Source organism: Monodelphis domestica, chromosome 4 (genome assembly GCF_027887165.1).
Source record: "Monodelphis domestica isolate mMonDom1 chromosome 4, mMonDom1.pri, whole genome shotgun sequence".
In the NCBI taxonomy this organism is placed as follows: domain Eukaryota; kingdom Metazoa; phylum Chordata; class Mammalia; order Didelphimorphia; family Didelphidae; genus Monodelphis; species Monodelphis domestica.
In genome coordinates, this window is record NC_077230.1 from 241805071 (window position 1) to 241820637 (window position 15567).

Consider the following 15567-nt stretch of genomic DNA (forward strand, 5'->3'; position numbering starts at 1 on the left):
TCCTGGACCCTCCCATGACGAGGCTCCTGGTCTGAGGGCTAAACCTGTCCATGGGGAGGTTGGAGAGCAGTCACTCTCCCCAGAAAAGGCATCAAACCTTGACGCAGTGTGTTCCACATCATTTTATTCACCCACACATTCCCTTTCTCCTTACAGGCAGGGCTAACCTTTAGCCCGAATTAGGCCTTGCAAACGAGGGATTACTCCCCAGGACAGCCTGAGAGACCCCTCTGGAACCTCCAGCCACCACCAGGGGCCCCACTCCCGGCTCTTTTCCCTAGAGATGTTCCCCTTCCCACTCTGGGATCGCCTTTCGGATGAATGGGAACTGTCGCCCAAGGGAAGCGCTACTGTATCCACTTTCCACGATTAGATGAACAGGGGTTGTTCATTTCAGAACGGTCACGGACACTAATGTTTTCCCTTAGTGGGAAAGGAAGCCTGAGCCTTAGGAAGCAATATCTTTAGGGGTTGATTGTTTTTTGGGCCTCTGGAGTTTCCTCTAGATCAAATTACCCACCAGGTGGCAGTCAGGCTTTTGTCCAGTTGCTTATAAAGTTACCAACATTTTTTGTCTTTTCCCTGGGAGCCAGGGACCAGTATCACTCCTGGAAACTGAGTCTAGCCCTGTCTGCTTTGAGGAGATTCATCAGACCTTTGGGTTTCTGATGCCAGCATAGCTTTATATGTAGACAGACCCAGGAAAGGGAGCCTGGTCTTAAAACTCTAGGGAGCCCCAAGACACTTTGAAACTGACAAAGAGAGGCTGCCTCCTGGTCCCCATCAGCTGTCAGATTATTTCTTGTAGAAGTATAGGACTTCTGTCCCCTGCTCATACAGTATAGACACTGCCCAGTGTTCTCTGTTCCACAGTGTTTCACACTCAGGGTTTATACAAGAGTGCCATTTTTGCTGTCATAGTGGGGTGTGGCCTGGGGAAATCTAATGGTTGCATATTCAGTGGCATTCTCTATCTGTAGGTGCTTCACCTCCTGGGCAGATCTTGGCTGGGTACGGCTGCACACTTGGATGTCTGCATAATGCAAGCTGCTGTCCTCTGACTGAGGGCCTTGATTCCCCTCTCCAGACCTGGGCAATTCCGACACCAGCTCATAGGTATGTCCCATTGTCTCGGGGCCCTGCAGGGAATGGGAAAGATTGAGGGGATTGAGTTTTGGTTTTGAAGCTTACTCTTAACAGTGACAGTTAAACTGCCATCTTTTATTCTGCCCCTGTACAAACTGAACCAGTAAGCTCTACCAAACCTGGAGCCCTATCTTTCCCAAGTAGAAAGATCCGTCATTCCCAATGTCTTGTTCAGAATCCTTTTCTCAAGTGTTGGAACTGGGACAGGAAAATGGAGTTATATTACCTTTGTGCTCTTCTGCTTTTCTGTTCTTCCTCGTGCTTTACTCCCTGAAGGAAAGGGACCCAAATGGTTAACAACTAGATTCCTGATTGAGAAATCAGCCCCTAATACTATATCTTAAGGGAACAAAGTCAGAAGCTGTGAGGAGTGGTCTTAACTTACAGATTTTATTAAGCTATTCCTCCATGTTGTTTCCAAAGCTTTCTATTCAATTGTTCTATTTAACCCCATGTCCTCTCCAAATATTCTTTTTCCTCTATCCTTCTCTCTATGCCCATATTCCCCTCGTCTTAGAGCACCCTTTCCCAATTCCCAAGTTACCTCTTTTCTTTTTCTTGTGGAAGGATGATGGACAGCTCCTGTGATGGAAGACACATGTCACTAAGTGAGCACCATTCCTTTTATAACTTCTCCTCCACCCACTTCCCATACACATATTACACATATGCACTGAAGTAATGATAGGGATAGAGACTAGATCTTTGATTTCTTTGGTATAGGAAACTTCTGAATGAGGGGACTTTTTCTTCAAGTTGACAACTTTTCTTCAACTTCTAGAGCAGAGAAGTATCTTGCCTTCAGCACACAGCCAGGATGAATGGGAGAGGCAGCCGAACCCAGATCTTCTAGACTTCGAGACCAATTTTCTATTCACTGTGCCATATTGCTCCTAGCTGATCATAACTATTCTTCATCATCATCATCCTTCACTACATCAAAAGACAAATCATTTCACTGACATGCAGAACAGATGGCAATCATTCTTCTCCCTCCCCATTCCCTAGGATCATGAATTCCTCTGGATAAAAACAAAAAACCATCACCTAGCAGTCAACCTTCTTGTGATAATCCTCAAGGCATTATCTATTACTGGAGTGGGTCCTTACTAGAAATCTTTCTTACTTGAAAGGATCCCCTGCCAGAGCTTGGGTTCCACTGCTATTGCCTTTGAGAATCCAGGGTTACTTCACACCATGAAGTGGTTATCAGAATAGCATTTCAGTTTGATAATAATAATAAAACTACCTTCTTATAGGAAGCCTTCTTCAGTCCCACCTGATTCCTGTGACTTCCCTCAGTTTTTCTTGTTGTTGTTCAGTTGTTTCAGCCCTGTCTGATTTCTTCCTGACCCCATTTGGTATTTTCTTGGCAAAGATACTAGAACAGTTTGCCATTTCCTTCTTCAGCTCATTTTACAGATGAGGAAACTGAGGGAAAAGGGTTACTTGTCCAGTTAATAAGTGTCTGAAGCCAGATTTTTAAACTTGGATCTTCCTGACCCCATGCCTGGTGCTCTATCCACTGTACCACCTAATAGCTTGTTTTATATGTATTTTCATATCTCCTCTAATAGCACCTTGAGACTGTCTTTTATCTCTTTTTGTATCCCTAGCTTTGCTGGCACATAGTAGGCACTTAATAAATGTTTATTGATTGATTGATTGATAATCCTTACTGTAAACTGAAATGTGACTTTTTTCCATCTGGGACCAAGCGGAGGAAATTTAATCTCTTTTCATTATGCAGTATTTTGGATTATTGAAGGCAATTTCAAAGGCTCTCACCTGAGTCTTTTCTTCTTGAAGATAAACATCCCAAGTTCCTTCAAGTGAACTTCTTTTCATGTGATTTCAAGTCTACTAACCATCCTAGTCATAACTCTTCCAAGGTATGCTTCAGTTTGTCAATGTCCTTCCTAAAATATGTCACCCTAAACTGAACAATACTAGGGGTGTGATCTGACCATAGCACAGTAGGACAATCATTTCCCTTATTCTAGACCTCTATTAATGCAGTTTAGGTTTGGGGATACTATGTGGTCAACTCATATTTAGTGTGCAAACATTTCAATATTAAAAATCTTCTTTTAGTTTCTCTAGAAATATTAAGAAATCATATTTCTCCACCCTAAATCCCTTTTCAAATGTTTCCCTTTAGGAAATGAGATAGAACAAAAGCTAAAGAAACAGTGATTGTTTCTTAGCCTCTGATCTTTCTTAGAGAAAGGGATTAATGATGATGGCCAAACTTAACTCTAGTCTATAAGATACCCACCTACTTGAAATGGTTGGTGTCATGATCCACCTAAGAGTAGTGTCCTCTTTTGCATTTAAGGTTAAGATATAGATTGCAGGAAAAAAACAAAACTCTTTTTAGTCCTTAAAGGGAGTGGTCCAGAAAGGAACTAGAATATGACTGCATTTAACATATTATGATATTTGTTTGTCATAAATTTCCTATAAATATTACCTCAGATCCTTTTGGAGCAGAGAATCATGTCAAGAGGCCTGGGGGTCTATGTAAGTTTGGGCACATCTTTCTTCAAGCTAGAAATGGCTTAGATATAGATTTTGTTGTTTTCTAGTTATTTTTCAGTCATGTCTGCTTCTTTGTGACCCCATTTGAGATTTTCTTGGCAAAGATACTGGTGTGGTTTGCCATTCCCTTCTCTAGTTCATTTTCCAGATGAGGAACTAAGGCAAGTAGGGGTTAAGTGACTTGTCCAGGGTCATACAGTAGTGTCTAAGACCAGATTTTAATTTAGCCCTTGAGATTCCAAGTTCAGTGCTCTATCCACTGTTCTACCTAGCTACCTGATTATAGATTAATATTAAATACAATTATTTCTGGCTGAAGAGCTTAAATAAAAAAGCACATTATTGGTATTAATACTTTTTTTAACATTAGTTTACAGTCACTTAAAACCCCTAGATCCTTTGCCTGTACTGCTGTTTAACCACATCTTCATCCTGTATTTTGGCAGTATTTTTTTAAGCCTAACTATAGAATTTTACATTTATACTTGCTGAAGTTCATCTTATTAAATTCTTCCCATTATTCCAGTCTCAAGAGAACTACTGGATCTCAGAACATTCCTTGCTCTCCAGGGACACTTCGCACCTTTGCCTCTATCGCTTTACTCGGCTGTTGTTATTCAGTTGTGTCCAACTTTCCTGTGAAACCCTTTGGATTACAACTCACCAGTACTGTCTACAGAGTTTTGTTGGCAAAGATCCTGGTGTGGTTTTCCATTTCCTTCTCCAGTGGATAAAGGTAAAGAGAAGTTAAGTGACTTGCCTGGGGTCCATATAAGTAATAAATTTAATGAGGTAGGATTTGACTCAAGTCTTCCAGACTCCAGGCCCAGAGTTCTATCCACTAAGTAATCTAGCTGTCTCCTTCCTTTACTCAGCAACCTTCTTTTCAAGGTTCCCTCCCAGGTATATCACCTAATCCAGAACCTGGTGTGATTATTATTTTAATATTTTTATTCTTCTTCTTGTTATCATCATCTATAGACCCTCAGGACATCTCCCATATTCTTTTTAAATTCCTTACCTTCTGTTTTAGAATCAAGATTGTGTATTGTTCCAAGGCAAAAGAGCTGTAAAGGCTAGGTGGTGGGGATTAAGTGATTTGCCAAGGACCACAAAGCTAAAAGTATCTGAGGCCAAATTTGAACCCAGGACCTCCTATCTCTAGGCTTGATTCTTAATCTACTGAGCCAATTAGCTTCCTCCTCCCATATTTTCTTAATGTGCCTTAATCATAGTCTTGCTCTCTCATCTAGCTCCTGTCCTTATAAGGAACTTCTACCTCTGGCTTGGTGTTCTCTCGATCAATTGTAAAAATGGAGATTTTGAACCCTAGACTTCATTCCCCAGAAGTCCTTGGTATTTCCCAGAACTCCCTATAATCTCTCCTGAGTCTCCACATTGGTGAGATCACAATTGGTATTTGACTGGCAGTAATGCCTCCCACTCTGCTCTTCCTTTGCAATGATGTAGCAAGTAGAGTGATAAGCTAAGTGTGGGCACATGGTTTTTATTTTGTATCTTCTTTATTCCTTGATTTCTAATGATCCTTAATAAACCTCATAAAATAGAATATTTTTATTATTAGAAATATAATTTAATTTTTACACAATTCAACCTCTTTGACTTATTCCTCTCTTCTCCAGCTCAGCTCCACATAGAAATGGCTCTTAATATTCGCTTGCTCAGGCCCATCACCCATGAGTTTTCTGTTCCAATGATCAAGAACTGTGGAATTTCTGTATCCTATCATTATACTTTATCTTTCTATCTCTTCCTGTTATTCCTAGCCCTATTCTTTGTCTCCTCATGACCTCCAAGCTCTCCTTCCCCCTATACAGGTAGATGACAAAGTGGATAAAGCATCCAACTTAGAGTTGGGGAGCTCTGCCTCAAGCACATACCAGCAGTGTAACCCTAGGCAAGTCACTTCAATTCTGACCTCAGTTTTCTCCTCTGTAAAAAAGGGGATAATAATAGCACCTATTTCACAGAGTTGTCAAGAAGATCAAATGAGGTAATATGTAAAGCATTCTACACATCTTATTATTCCAGTGGTTATTATTTTCCTAGGCCATCATTCATGCTCTGAATAATCTTCCCTTCCCAGTCTTGACTCCCCAGGCCAGCTCCTCACAATCCTTTTTTTCTAAAATTCCTTGCTTCTTTTTCTTTTTCACCTCTCCCATCTTGCCAGACCCCAACATTGGATTACTCTCACCAACTGTTCCTTTGATCCTATTCATGTGCTACAGAATTGGAAGAAGCCATGAAATCAAATTGATTGTATATACAGCACAAATTTGTTATTTAATCTTAACTGAATCTTCACTATAGCTAGAAATCCTTCTGTTGTTGTTCAGTTGCTTCAGTCATGTCCAACTCTTCATGACCCCATTTGGTGTTTTCTTGGCAAAGATACAGGAGTGGTTTGCCATTTTTCCTTTTCCAGTTCATTTTCCAATTGAGGAAACTAAGGCAAACAGAGTTAAATGACTTGCCCAGGGTCACACAGCTAGTGTCTGAGGCCAATTTGAATTCAAGAAGACAGGTCTTCCTGATTCCAGGTCAGGTACTTTATCTACTTCACCATCTAGCTGCCCTAGAAATTCTTTTATTCATTCCGAACTTATTGTCTATCCCACTCATCACAGCATGTCTTCTGTTCTCTTCTTCCATCACATCCTCTCTCTCCATCCTCTCAGCTGAACCTCACCTCCTACTTCACCTTCAAAAATTGAGACCATTTACATCAGCTCAGTTTTCTTCCTTTATTATTTCACAAACCTCTTAACATCCCCCTACTTTTTCCTCCTTTACTTCAGTTTTTGGTGAAGATATGAACTTCTCCTTAGCAAGGCCACCCCTTCCACATGTACCCTAAATTTCATTCCTTCCTATTTTCTCCAAAAGACTATTCCCACAATAATCCCCATTTTCACCGTAATATTCAATCTCTCCCTATCTATTTGTTCCTTCTTTGGCACCTCCAAATAGACTTAGACTATCTTCATCGTTAGGAAAAAAAAACCAATTTTTCTTTTACAACAATGAACAATATGGAAATATGTTTCAAATGATAATATATGTGTAACCCAAATCAAATTGCTTACTATTTCTGGGAAAGAGGTAGGAGATGGAAGAGGGGGGAGACAATTTGGATCTTATAATTTGAGAAAACTTATATGGAAAATTATTATTAAGGGAAAAGGTTTGTAAAAAAATATTCATAGCCACGTTCTTTGTGGTGGCAAAAAATTGGAAAATGATTGGGGGAGGGTGTCCATCGATTGGGGAATGGCTGAATAAATTGCGGTATATGTTGATGATGGAATATTATTGTGCCAAAAGGAATAAAGAAATGGAGGAATTCCATGTGAACCAGAATGACCTCCAGGAATTGACACAGAGCGAAAGGTGCAGAACCAGGAGAATATTGTACACAGACTGATACAGTATGGCACAATCGAATGTAATGGACTTTTCTACCAGCAGCAATGCAATGATTCAGGACAATCCAGAGGAATTTAGGAGAAAAAAATGCTATCCACATCCAGAGAAAGAACTATGGAACCAAAAATGCACTAGAAAAATATGTGATCAACCACACAATGTGATAAGAATATAATAAGGGTTATTATATTAAAGAATTGCTCTACTGCAACTATGAATAACAAGGAAATAGATTTTGAACAATAATACATATATAACTTAGTGGAACTGTTTGTTGGTTTAGGAGGTGGAGGAGAAAGCACGGTGGAGGATCATGAGTTATGTAACCATGGAAAAATATTCTAAATAAAATTTTAAAATATTATCACACATAATTGATTAAATATCTTTTTAAAAAAAGAAAAGAAAGAAACAACTTTCTCGACCCTACTCCTATCCTCTCTAGCCATCAGTTTATATCTCTCCTCCCCTTCTCAGTTAAATTCCCTGAAAAAAGCAGGAAATCCCTCTATTTCCTCTTCAATCTCTTCTAAACTCTTTACAGTCTAGCTTCCAACCTCCATTCACCTGAAACTGCACTTTCCAAATTACCAGTAATTGCTAAATTGAATCTTAATTCTCATCCTTCGTATCTCTTGTGGCATTTGACACTGTTGGCTACCCTTCTCTTCCTGTATACTCCCTCCTCTCTGCAGTTATGCTACTGCTCTTTTTTGCTTCTCTTCTCTCTATGACCACTCATCCTCAGTCTACTTGGCTGAATTTTCATCCATGTCACACCTACTAACTATAATCTATTTTTTCTAAGGCTCTGTGCTGGATTCTTCTCTATTCTTTCTATATACTTTCATTTGTTTCTCTCCTCAGTTCTATTGGGTTCAGTTCTCTTCTCAATACAGCTATTTCCTAGCTCTGTCTCTTCAATCTAGCCTCTGTCCTGAGCTCCATTCCTTTATAACCAACTGCTGTTTGCACCTTTTAAAATGGATGTTCTGTGGTAATCTCAAATAGAACTCATTATCTTTCCTCCAAAAGTCCATTCTTCTCTCTGACTTGCTTATAACTGTCAACAGCACACCAGAAGTCACAGAGCTGAGCAACCAGGGGGCCTCTTTGCCTCTTTACTTTCACTAACTACACAATCAGTTGCCAAATCTTGTTGATTCTGCCTCCACTTTTCTCGGTCTGTTCCCCTATCGATATTCTCACAACCAGCACCCTAGCATGGATCCTCATTACCACTAGCCTCCTCAATGATCTGGGGAATCTTCTCTCCACACAGCTACTACTGATATTCCTAAAGATACGTCTGACTATCCCTCCCTTACTCAAAAAACTCCAGTGGTTTCCTATTACCTGGAGGATTAACTACAAACTCTTCTGAATGGCTTTAAAAGCCCTTTACAACCTGGCTCCTTCCTAGCTTTCCAGTCTTTTAACATTCCATGAATTCTATAGTTCAGCCACACCAGTCTACTTGCCGTCCCTCAAACATGCTGCTCTCGCTCCATCTCTTTGCCTTTGTATTGGCTGCCCCTGTGCCTGCAATGCTTTCTCTCTGAACCTCTGGCTCTTAGAATCCATTGCTTCCTTAAAACTTGGCTCAAGCACAACCTCCTTCAGGAGGCTTCCCTTGGTTCCCTCCACCCCCCCTGCCAATACTCATCTTCTGAGGCCACTGTGTGTTTATCTTGTTGTATTAATTTATTTTTTTATTGTCTCCCCCATGAGACTGTAAATTCCTTAAAATTAGGGAGTTTTTTCCCCTTGTATCCCTAGTGCTTGGCTTAATAAATACTTGTTGATTAACTGTATCTTACTTCTATTAAAGATAATAATGATATGTAACATTATATAGGGCTGTGTTGGCGGACCTAGTGTCAGAGGGAGCTGCTCTCCTCCCCCTCTCCATGGCTACCTGAGAACATTTCTCTCATCACCTGCCCCTCAGCCCAGCAGCTACATGTGGTGTGAGGGTTGCCGTTTGGACCCTAGCCTCTAAAAGGTTCACCATCACTGACATAGGGCCTACTCTGTGCCAGGCTCTGTGTTAAATGCTTTACAAATACTAATTCATTTGATTCTTACAACAACCAAACTGGGTTAAATGACCTGCCCAACATGGTACTGTTAACATCTAAATTCACATTTGAACTCAAGTCTTCCTGACTCTAGGTCCAGGGCTCTAGTCACTGTATCACCCACCTGCCTATCAATTTATGTATTGCTATCTCTGCAATCTTGTGTCATCTACAGATATGGTCTGCATACCACCTTTGACTTCATCTGGATGGTTGATAAAAAATGAACACGAATGGAATAGAATTCAGCACCGCTCCTTAGAGGCATCTCTCCAGGTTGTTATCAGTCTATTAATCAATACTCTAAGTTTGTTCATTCAACAAGTTTTGAAACCACTTATCAGTCAGCACAGGCTATCTTGAATCAAATGCCTTGATCAAATCCAGATATACTACAGATATTCCTTTAATCTATGAATCCCTTAGGCTCATGTTCCCTGAAAGGCCCCTCCTTGGCAAGAACGGGCAAATGCCCTCCAATGCACTGGTTTTTCATTACCTCCATGACAACTTCTGTCACAGGCGAGCTCAAAGTCATTCTTGTCATCGGAGGAGGGCACAAGTCAGTCTCTTGAGTTTGGCACTTTTTCTACCCTGTTAGATCTTTTCTTCCCAAGGTAGGTTTGGTGTTTCCCATTAGGAGTTTTGAGCCTGTTGCTCAGAGTCTGGCAGCCATCACCAGAACTGGGCTGACTAGGGAAGAATCTGTAGCACCCTCTGGATGAACAGGCTTTTCACACAAAAAAAGAGATGTGCTTCCAGCCAGTTCCATGGCCAAAGACATAACCTCTGTGTTCATCTCTCAGATGAGACATCTCTCATTCCCCACGTTTAGAGAGTGTCCCACTCTCTAACAAAGACTGGATGTCCCAGAGGCAGGCAAGTCAGTTAGCTTTGTGAAGTGCAGGATACACCCCAAACAGAATTTTCTGGAAGGTTGTTTGGTACAACTGACATAATTGAGCCCAAAATACAGTCTCGGGCAATCAGGCTACTCACTACCTGCCAGGAATGCAGCCCAACTCAGAGCTATTCTGGGATTGTCTGGCTGACTAATCCCAGCAGCCAGGAAGGGAGAGTTGTCATCATGAATAGAATGTCTCTGAATTCAGGGACCCTCTGTGCCTTTGACGAGGGGGAGGGGAGATGCTTTTTTTCCTGATCTTCTACTGTGAATATTAAATTCAGACTGTCACACCCAGGGCTGGGTGGGTTGGAATCTACTTTAGCCTCTTCCCTAAAAGGTGATCTTCCTACTTCTTCCCTGCCCTTGTTTTTAATTAACAGAGAAAGCCAGAAATATTTAACCTTTGCCATTCTCTCCAGAGGCTCTCTGTTCATGGGGCTGGGAGGATCAGATGTGGCTTCTTGACTCAGCAGTTATATACATGCAGGACAACAGACCTTTCTCTTATAACTCCCTTCTGGATCCCTGGGGTCCCTGGTGGAGTCTGTCTGTCTACTTGGTCCCAAGTACCAGTGGACCAAAGATAATCAGTCTAAGTTCTTCAGAGGTTATCATAGATATTTATTCTAGTAGCTGAAATCCTAAACTAGTCAGAGCCACCCACATCTGGTTGACTAGCACCCAAAGATTTTTTATTCCTTTAAAAAAGAAAAGAAAAAATAAAAAAAGTTCTAAGCCAGGCTTCTAAGTCATGGCGTTTCCCTGCTTTAGAAATCAGGAGATTTTCAACACATTTTGAGATTGCTAAATTGGGAGGACCCTAGGTCTTTATCTACTATCCAAGGTGGATGTGAAGAATGGAAACCCTTAAAGTCTTATCTCCATTCCCTTATTTCTCCTTCTGCCCCTTCCCTCCTATTCTCAACTCCAGAACTCCCACCCCCAACCTTGTCCCAGAGGCTCTCAAGCATATTCAGCTCTGCTCTGTCACACATAGTGTCATCTTACCACAGTCCATTAAATTATAGATCCCAGAAGTTTAGTATTTAAAGTGATTTCCACTACTTCAGTTCATCTGCTTTTGGGAAGAAGGTAAGGAAGTCAATCTTAGATTATTCAGGTCCAGGCCACGTGATATCAGCAGCTCAAATGGTGACATCACCACCTTTCCCATGTGGACATTGTACAAGGATGCCCAGATCTCAGAGATAAGCCACACCCCAATCAGAGCAGTTGACTATAAATTCACAAGTGAAAAAACCCCTAAAAGTATCTTTCACAGCGTTTTCAGATATCTGAAGGATTGTTTAACAGAGGGTAGTGAGGAACTCTTCTTTATACTTATTGAAGATAAAAGACAAAATACATTTAAGTTAGACCAAAGGAAGCACTGCCTCACTTCATAATGTAAGAAAACGGAAAAAGGAAGTAAAGAAGGCTATAGCTTCTCCTTTTATAGAGACTTTTATTAAATAGAGATCCCCATTAGTTTGACTAGGGTAGAGACTGACCAGCCAAGAGGGCCATAGAGAAAAAATGATGATCCTTGAAAATGGTGATCATATAAAAAAAATTGAAACAAAGGAATAATCTTTTTTTTTAAGCCTTATTAAAAGCACACTTGCACGGGGTGGGGGTGGCGAAGTTAGGTGGCTCAGTAAATTGAGAGCCAGGCCTAGAGATGGGAGGTCTTCAGTTCAATCTGGCCTCAGACACTTCCTAACTATGTGATCCTGGGCAAGTCATTTCACCCCCACTGCCTTGCCCTTACTGCTCTTCTACCTGGGAACCAATATATAGGATTGATTCTAAGATGGAAGGTAAGGTTTTAAAAAAAAAAGGCACCCTCTCTTTTCCAAGAATCATGACTGTCTTAGAAAATGTGAGACATATGGTCACCATATTTTAATAGGGTCTCTCCATGTCCATTTATTTGATGTGTGTCTGTACATGGGACTATAAAGACATATGTATATATGATACAAAATAGCAAACAATATAATTGATATTTATATAGCGATTTAAGATTCCTAAAGCAAAGCACTTTTAACATATATGCTCACTTCCCTCAGAAAACTGGATGAGACATGTTCTACAGAAATAATATTGCCATTTTACAAATGAGGAAACAAGTTCAGAGAAGTGAAAGGTCTTGCACTAGTAAATGTCAGAGGTATGATTTGAACCCAGATCTCTCCTGACTCCAAATACAGCAATTCACTTTGAATGGATCTGTATTTCATGAATATCCAAATAGTCTCCTTCCTCTCACTCCTGTCATTTTTGACATTTCTCAAAACCTGGTCACCTTAATGAAGAAACATGGAAGAAAATGAGGAAGAGGAAGAAGAAAGTGAATAGGCTTAAGAAAAAAATTGGATTTTCCTTTCTAGCACTGAACAAGGAGTATCTGCCTATTTTAGAGACAGCTCAGCCCTAGAACACCAACTCAGTGTTTTCTCCGAGTTCTCCCAGAAAGTAAGTCCAGCAGCAGGTGCTGGCATGGAAGTGGGCACAGGAGCCAGGAGGTGCCAGGCAGAGGGAGGCAGCAAAAGCCCGTCTGTGCGCTGGCTTTGCCTCACAAAGACACTTAACCAAGTTGCTGGTGCCTATCGCCAGGCTGAGGCGTCCCTCTCCACCCACAGTGACTATCACCAGAAGGGTAGTCTCTTTCTGCCCACTACTCACCAGCTTCCCCCACAGCAGAGCTGGTTTCCCATGGTGCTCTGTCCCCAAGGGTGTTTTTCCACATAAAAGGATAGGGCATTTCCTGGTTTGCTGTCCAGCCAGGAGTGGCAGTTCCCAGAGAGCCGTCTGTCAGTGTCGGGTTTCTCCCCTCGCCCAGGGAGCAGGATGGCTTTCCTATGCCACCTGCTGGAAGGATCGTCAGGTGGGCGTATTTCCCAGGCAGGAGAGGAGGGAGTCGGGCTGGCCTCAGCTGGGAATTGTCTCACCCTTGAGAGTTTGGCGCTCCTTTAATGAAATGGTAAGCTTCTGCCGACAATCTCCCATGCTAAGAAGCCTGAAGTGGCACCAGTGTTGGCTTCCAGCGCCTGGGAAAGTGTCCTCCACCCTGAAGACCTCTCTGAGAAGGGGAAGCGCCTTGACTTTTCCTGTCACCACCCAGGCTGACGTAGCCTTTTGGAGGCCCCAAACACAAGTGCCCTGAGGTCTTGAGTTTAAAGACCAGGATTGGCGGGTATCGATAGTTGGGAGATGTGGCTTCCATGCACTGAGCTTTTGTTGTGAATCCGGGCTCTGCGGTTATCAGCTGTGACTCATTGACAAATTACTGAATCTCTCTGAGCCTCAGTTGATCTTCTGTGAAACAAGACTAATTATAGCTCACGTGCATATAATGCTTTAAGATTTGAAAAGAGCCATACATATATTATCTCATCTGACTCTCACAAAAACCCTGTGAAGTAAGTGCTGTTATTATCCCCATTTTACAGACAAGGAAACTACGATTATCTTACCCAGCGTCACAGAGTGGCAAGTGATGAAGGCAGAATTTGAACTCAAGTCTACTGACTATATCACCTTGGCTTGCACTTAATCTCTCTGCACCTTATTTCTCATATGTTAAGACAGGAATTATACCTGTTCTATCCTACCTACCACACCGGGTTGAGGGGCAAAAGAGACAATTCATGAGGAAAGCATTTTATAAAGTGCTACTCTACTAAATTATGGTACTCTGATGGTGTCTCATGCTTCTTTATATTCTTTTTACAGTGTCTTTCATGGTATTGTGTGTAATTAGTAAATTTCAATCAACATTTTGAGGGAGGAAGGCATTAATGGCAAAAATGGCTCCAAGTCAAGGAACTCTATGAGCTCGAGAATTTCAGTTGGGGATCCTCCAGACAGCAATGGAAAGGCCCATGGCTCCAATCTACCTTTTCCAGATTTATTTTACATTAAATCCCTCCAGGGACCTCAAATCTCAATCAAACTGGCCTAGTTGCTATTCCCTAGACCTGTCATTCTATCTTCCCCCTCCCTACATGTATAGAGGCTGTTTCCCATCTCTGAAAATCTTTCCCTCTTTATTTCCAACTCTTGGAACCACTAGCTCCTTTGAAAGCTCAGGTGAAGCAAATGCTGCTTCCTAAACAAGGCCTCCCTGATCCCCTATTTGTTAGGGTTCTCTCTCCTCCCCCACAAATGACCTTATATATATATATATATTTTTTTTTTAAACCCTTACCTTCCATCTTGGATTGGCTCCAAGGCAGAAGAGTGGTCAGGGCTAGGCAATGGGGGTCAAGTGACTTGCCCAGGGTCACACAGCCAGGAAGTGTCTAAGGTCAGATTTGAACCCAGGACCTCCTGTCTCTAGATCTGGCTCTCAATCCACTGAGCCACCCAGCTGCCCCGACCTTATATTTTATATTTAATTACATGTGAATATGTAGTGTTTCATAGTACAGTATAAATCCTTTGAGGGCAGGGAGTATTTTACCTGTATCCTTAGCACCTAGGAAAATACTTTGCACATAGTAGGTGCTTGATAAATGTATGACCAATTGGACTGAATTGAATGGTAGGCCTGAGTAGGCTGCAACATATTACAAATGAACAACTGAGGAAAAGAAGGAGGGTAAAGGATGTCATCAGAGAAATGTATGACCAGAAAAAAAGATGTGCTGGCCAATAACAAAAGTAAGGGATGACTGTTGGTTCAGCCTCATGTTTGATTGGTATCAACCTCAAGTAGATCTGATCTAGGCCAAGAACCTTGAACCATATGTATGGAACCCCTATTAAAGATTTATAGGAAGGCACAGCCAAGAGTTGCATAGGATGGGGAAGTGTTGGGGGGAATATCCAGCACTGATGAAATCACAGGTCCTCCAGCTATTGAAGACTCAATCAATCAATTACATTAAGATACCTACTATGCTAACCTTTTCACTGGGATTTACATTTTAGCTGGAGACAATGTCTTGATTTCTAATGGAGAATTTTCATCTCAGTAACAAGTAGTGGTAAAGACAATTCAGGGGAAGTTGTTGGGTATGTGTTGCCTATTCTGAGACAATGAAGAATGACTAAGGGCCCAGGGCCCCAAAGCTAACAGTTTTCCTTTCCCTGACCTCAGGGCCTTCCTCAGCCTTACCTCCCCCAGAAAGTAATGCCACCAATGGTGGAATCTGATCCTAGACACCGACTCCCCCATACCCCAATATGATCAATCCCTTCCTTAAGTGGGACAGCTGTGCTAAAAGTTGATTTCCAGCTATTCTAGCTATGGAATATTTCAGGAATTAAAGGCAAATACTTTACCCTAGGCCTGAAAGAGGTGGGTGTCTGTATAAAAGTGTTGGATTACTTTGAAAGACTTTAGAACTCTGACATATGATTCCATATGTCATGATTCCAGAGATTGAATGATAGAACATGCTATTTAGCTCTTGACAGAAAGGAGAGGGTCTA

At 41.5% G+C, this 15567-nt stretch overlaps 1 protein-coding gene and 1 long non-coding RNA gene across 2 annotated transcripts; one reads left to right on the top strand and one right to left on the bottom strand.

The window, feature by feature from the left end:
• Positions 1–109: 109 nt before the first annotated feature.
• C4H11orf52 (chromosome 4 C11orf52 homolog) lies at positions 110–14307 on the bottom strand. The gene is made up of 4 exons (XM_003341220.4): positions 12814–14307; positions 1691–1728; positions 1373–1416; positions 110–1139 (listed from the first exon to the last, which is right to left on the bottom strand). The coding sequence occupies exons 1-4, from the start codon at positions 12843–12845 to the stop codon at positions 891–893; spliced, it is 363 nt and encodes a 120-aa protein (XP_003341268.1). The 5' UTR covers positions 12846–14307; the 3' UTR covers positions 110–890.
• LOC103105014 (uncharacterized) lies at positions 982–8918 on the top strand. The gene is made up of 4 exons (XR_001630121.2): positions 982–1116; positions 2897–3038; positions 4214–4423; positions 7036–8918. It is a non-coding gene; the product is annotated as an uncharacterized LOC103105014 (long non-coding RNA).
• Positions 14308–15567: the final 1260 nt, after the last annotated feature.

What these genes read in the sequence shown, in the direction of transcription:
- C4H11orf52 (XM_003341220.4), bottom strand. Translation starts at nt 12,845, where the DNA reads ATGGGAAACCAGCTCTGCTGTGGGGGAAGCTG. An exon ending in CTCTGCTGTGGGGGAAGCTG is followed by an intron (nt 1,729 to 12,813) that starts GTGAGTAGTGGG and finishes CTTCCATCACAG; the next exon opens with GAGCTGTCCATCATCCTTCC. An exon ending in AAAAGCAGAAGAGCACAAAG is followed by an intron (nt 1,140 to 1,372) that starts GTAATATAACTC and finishes CATTCCCTGCAG; the next exon opens with GGCCCCGAGACAATGGGACA.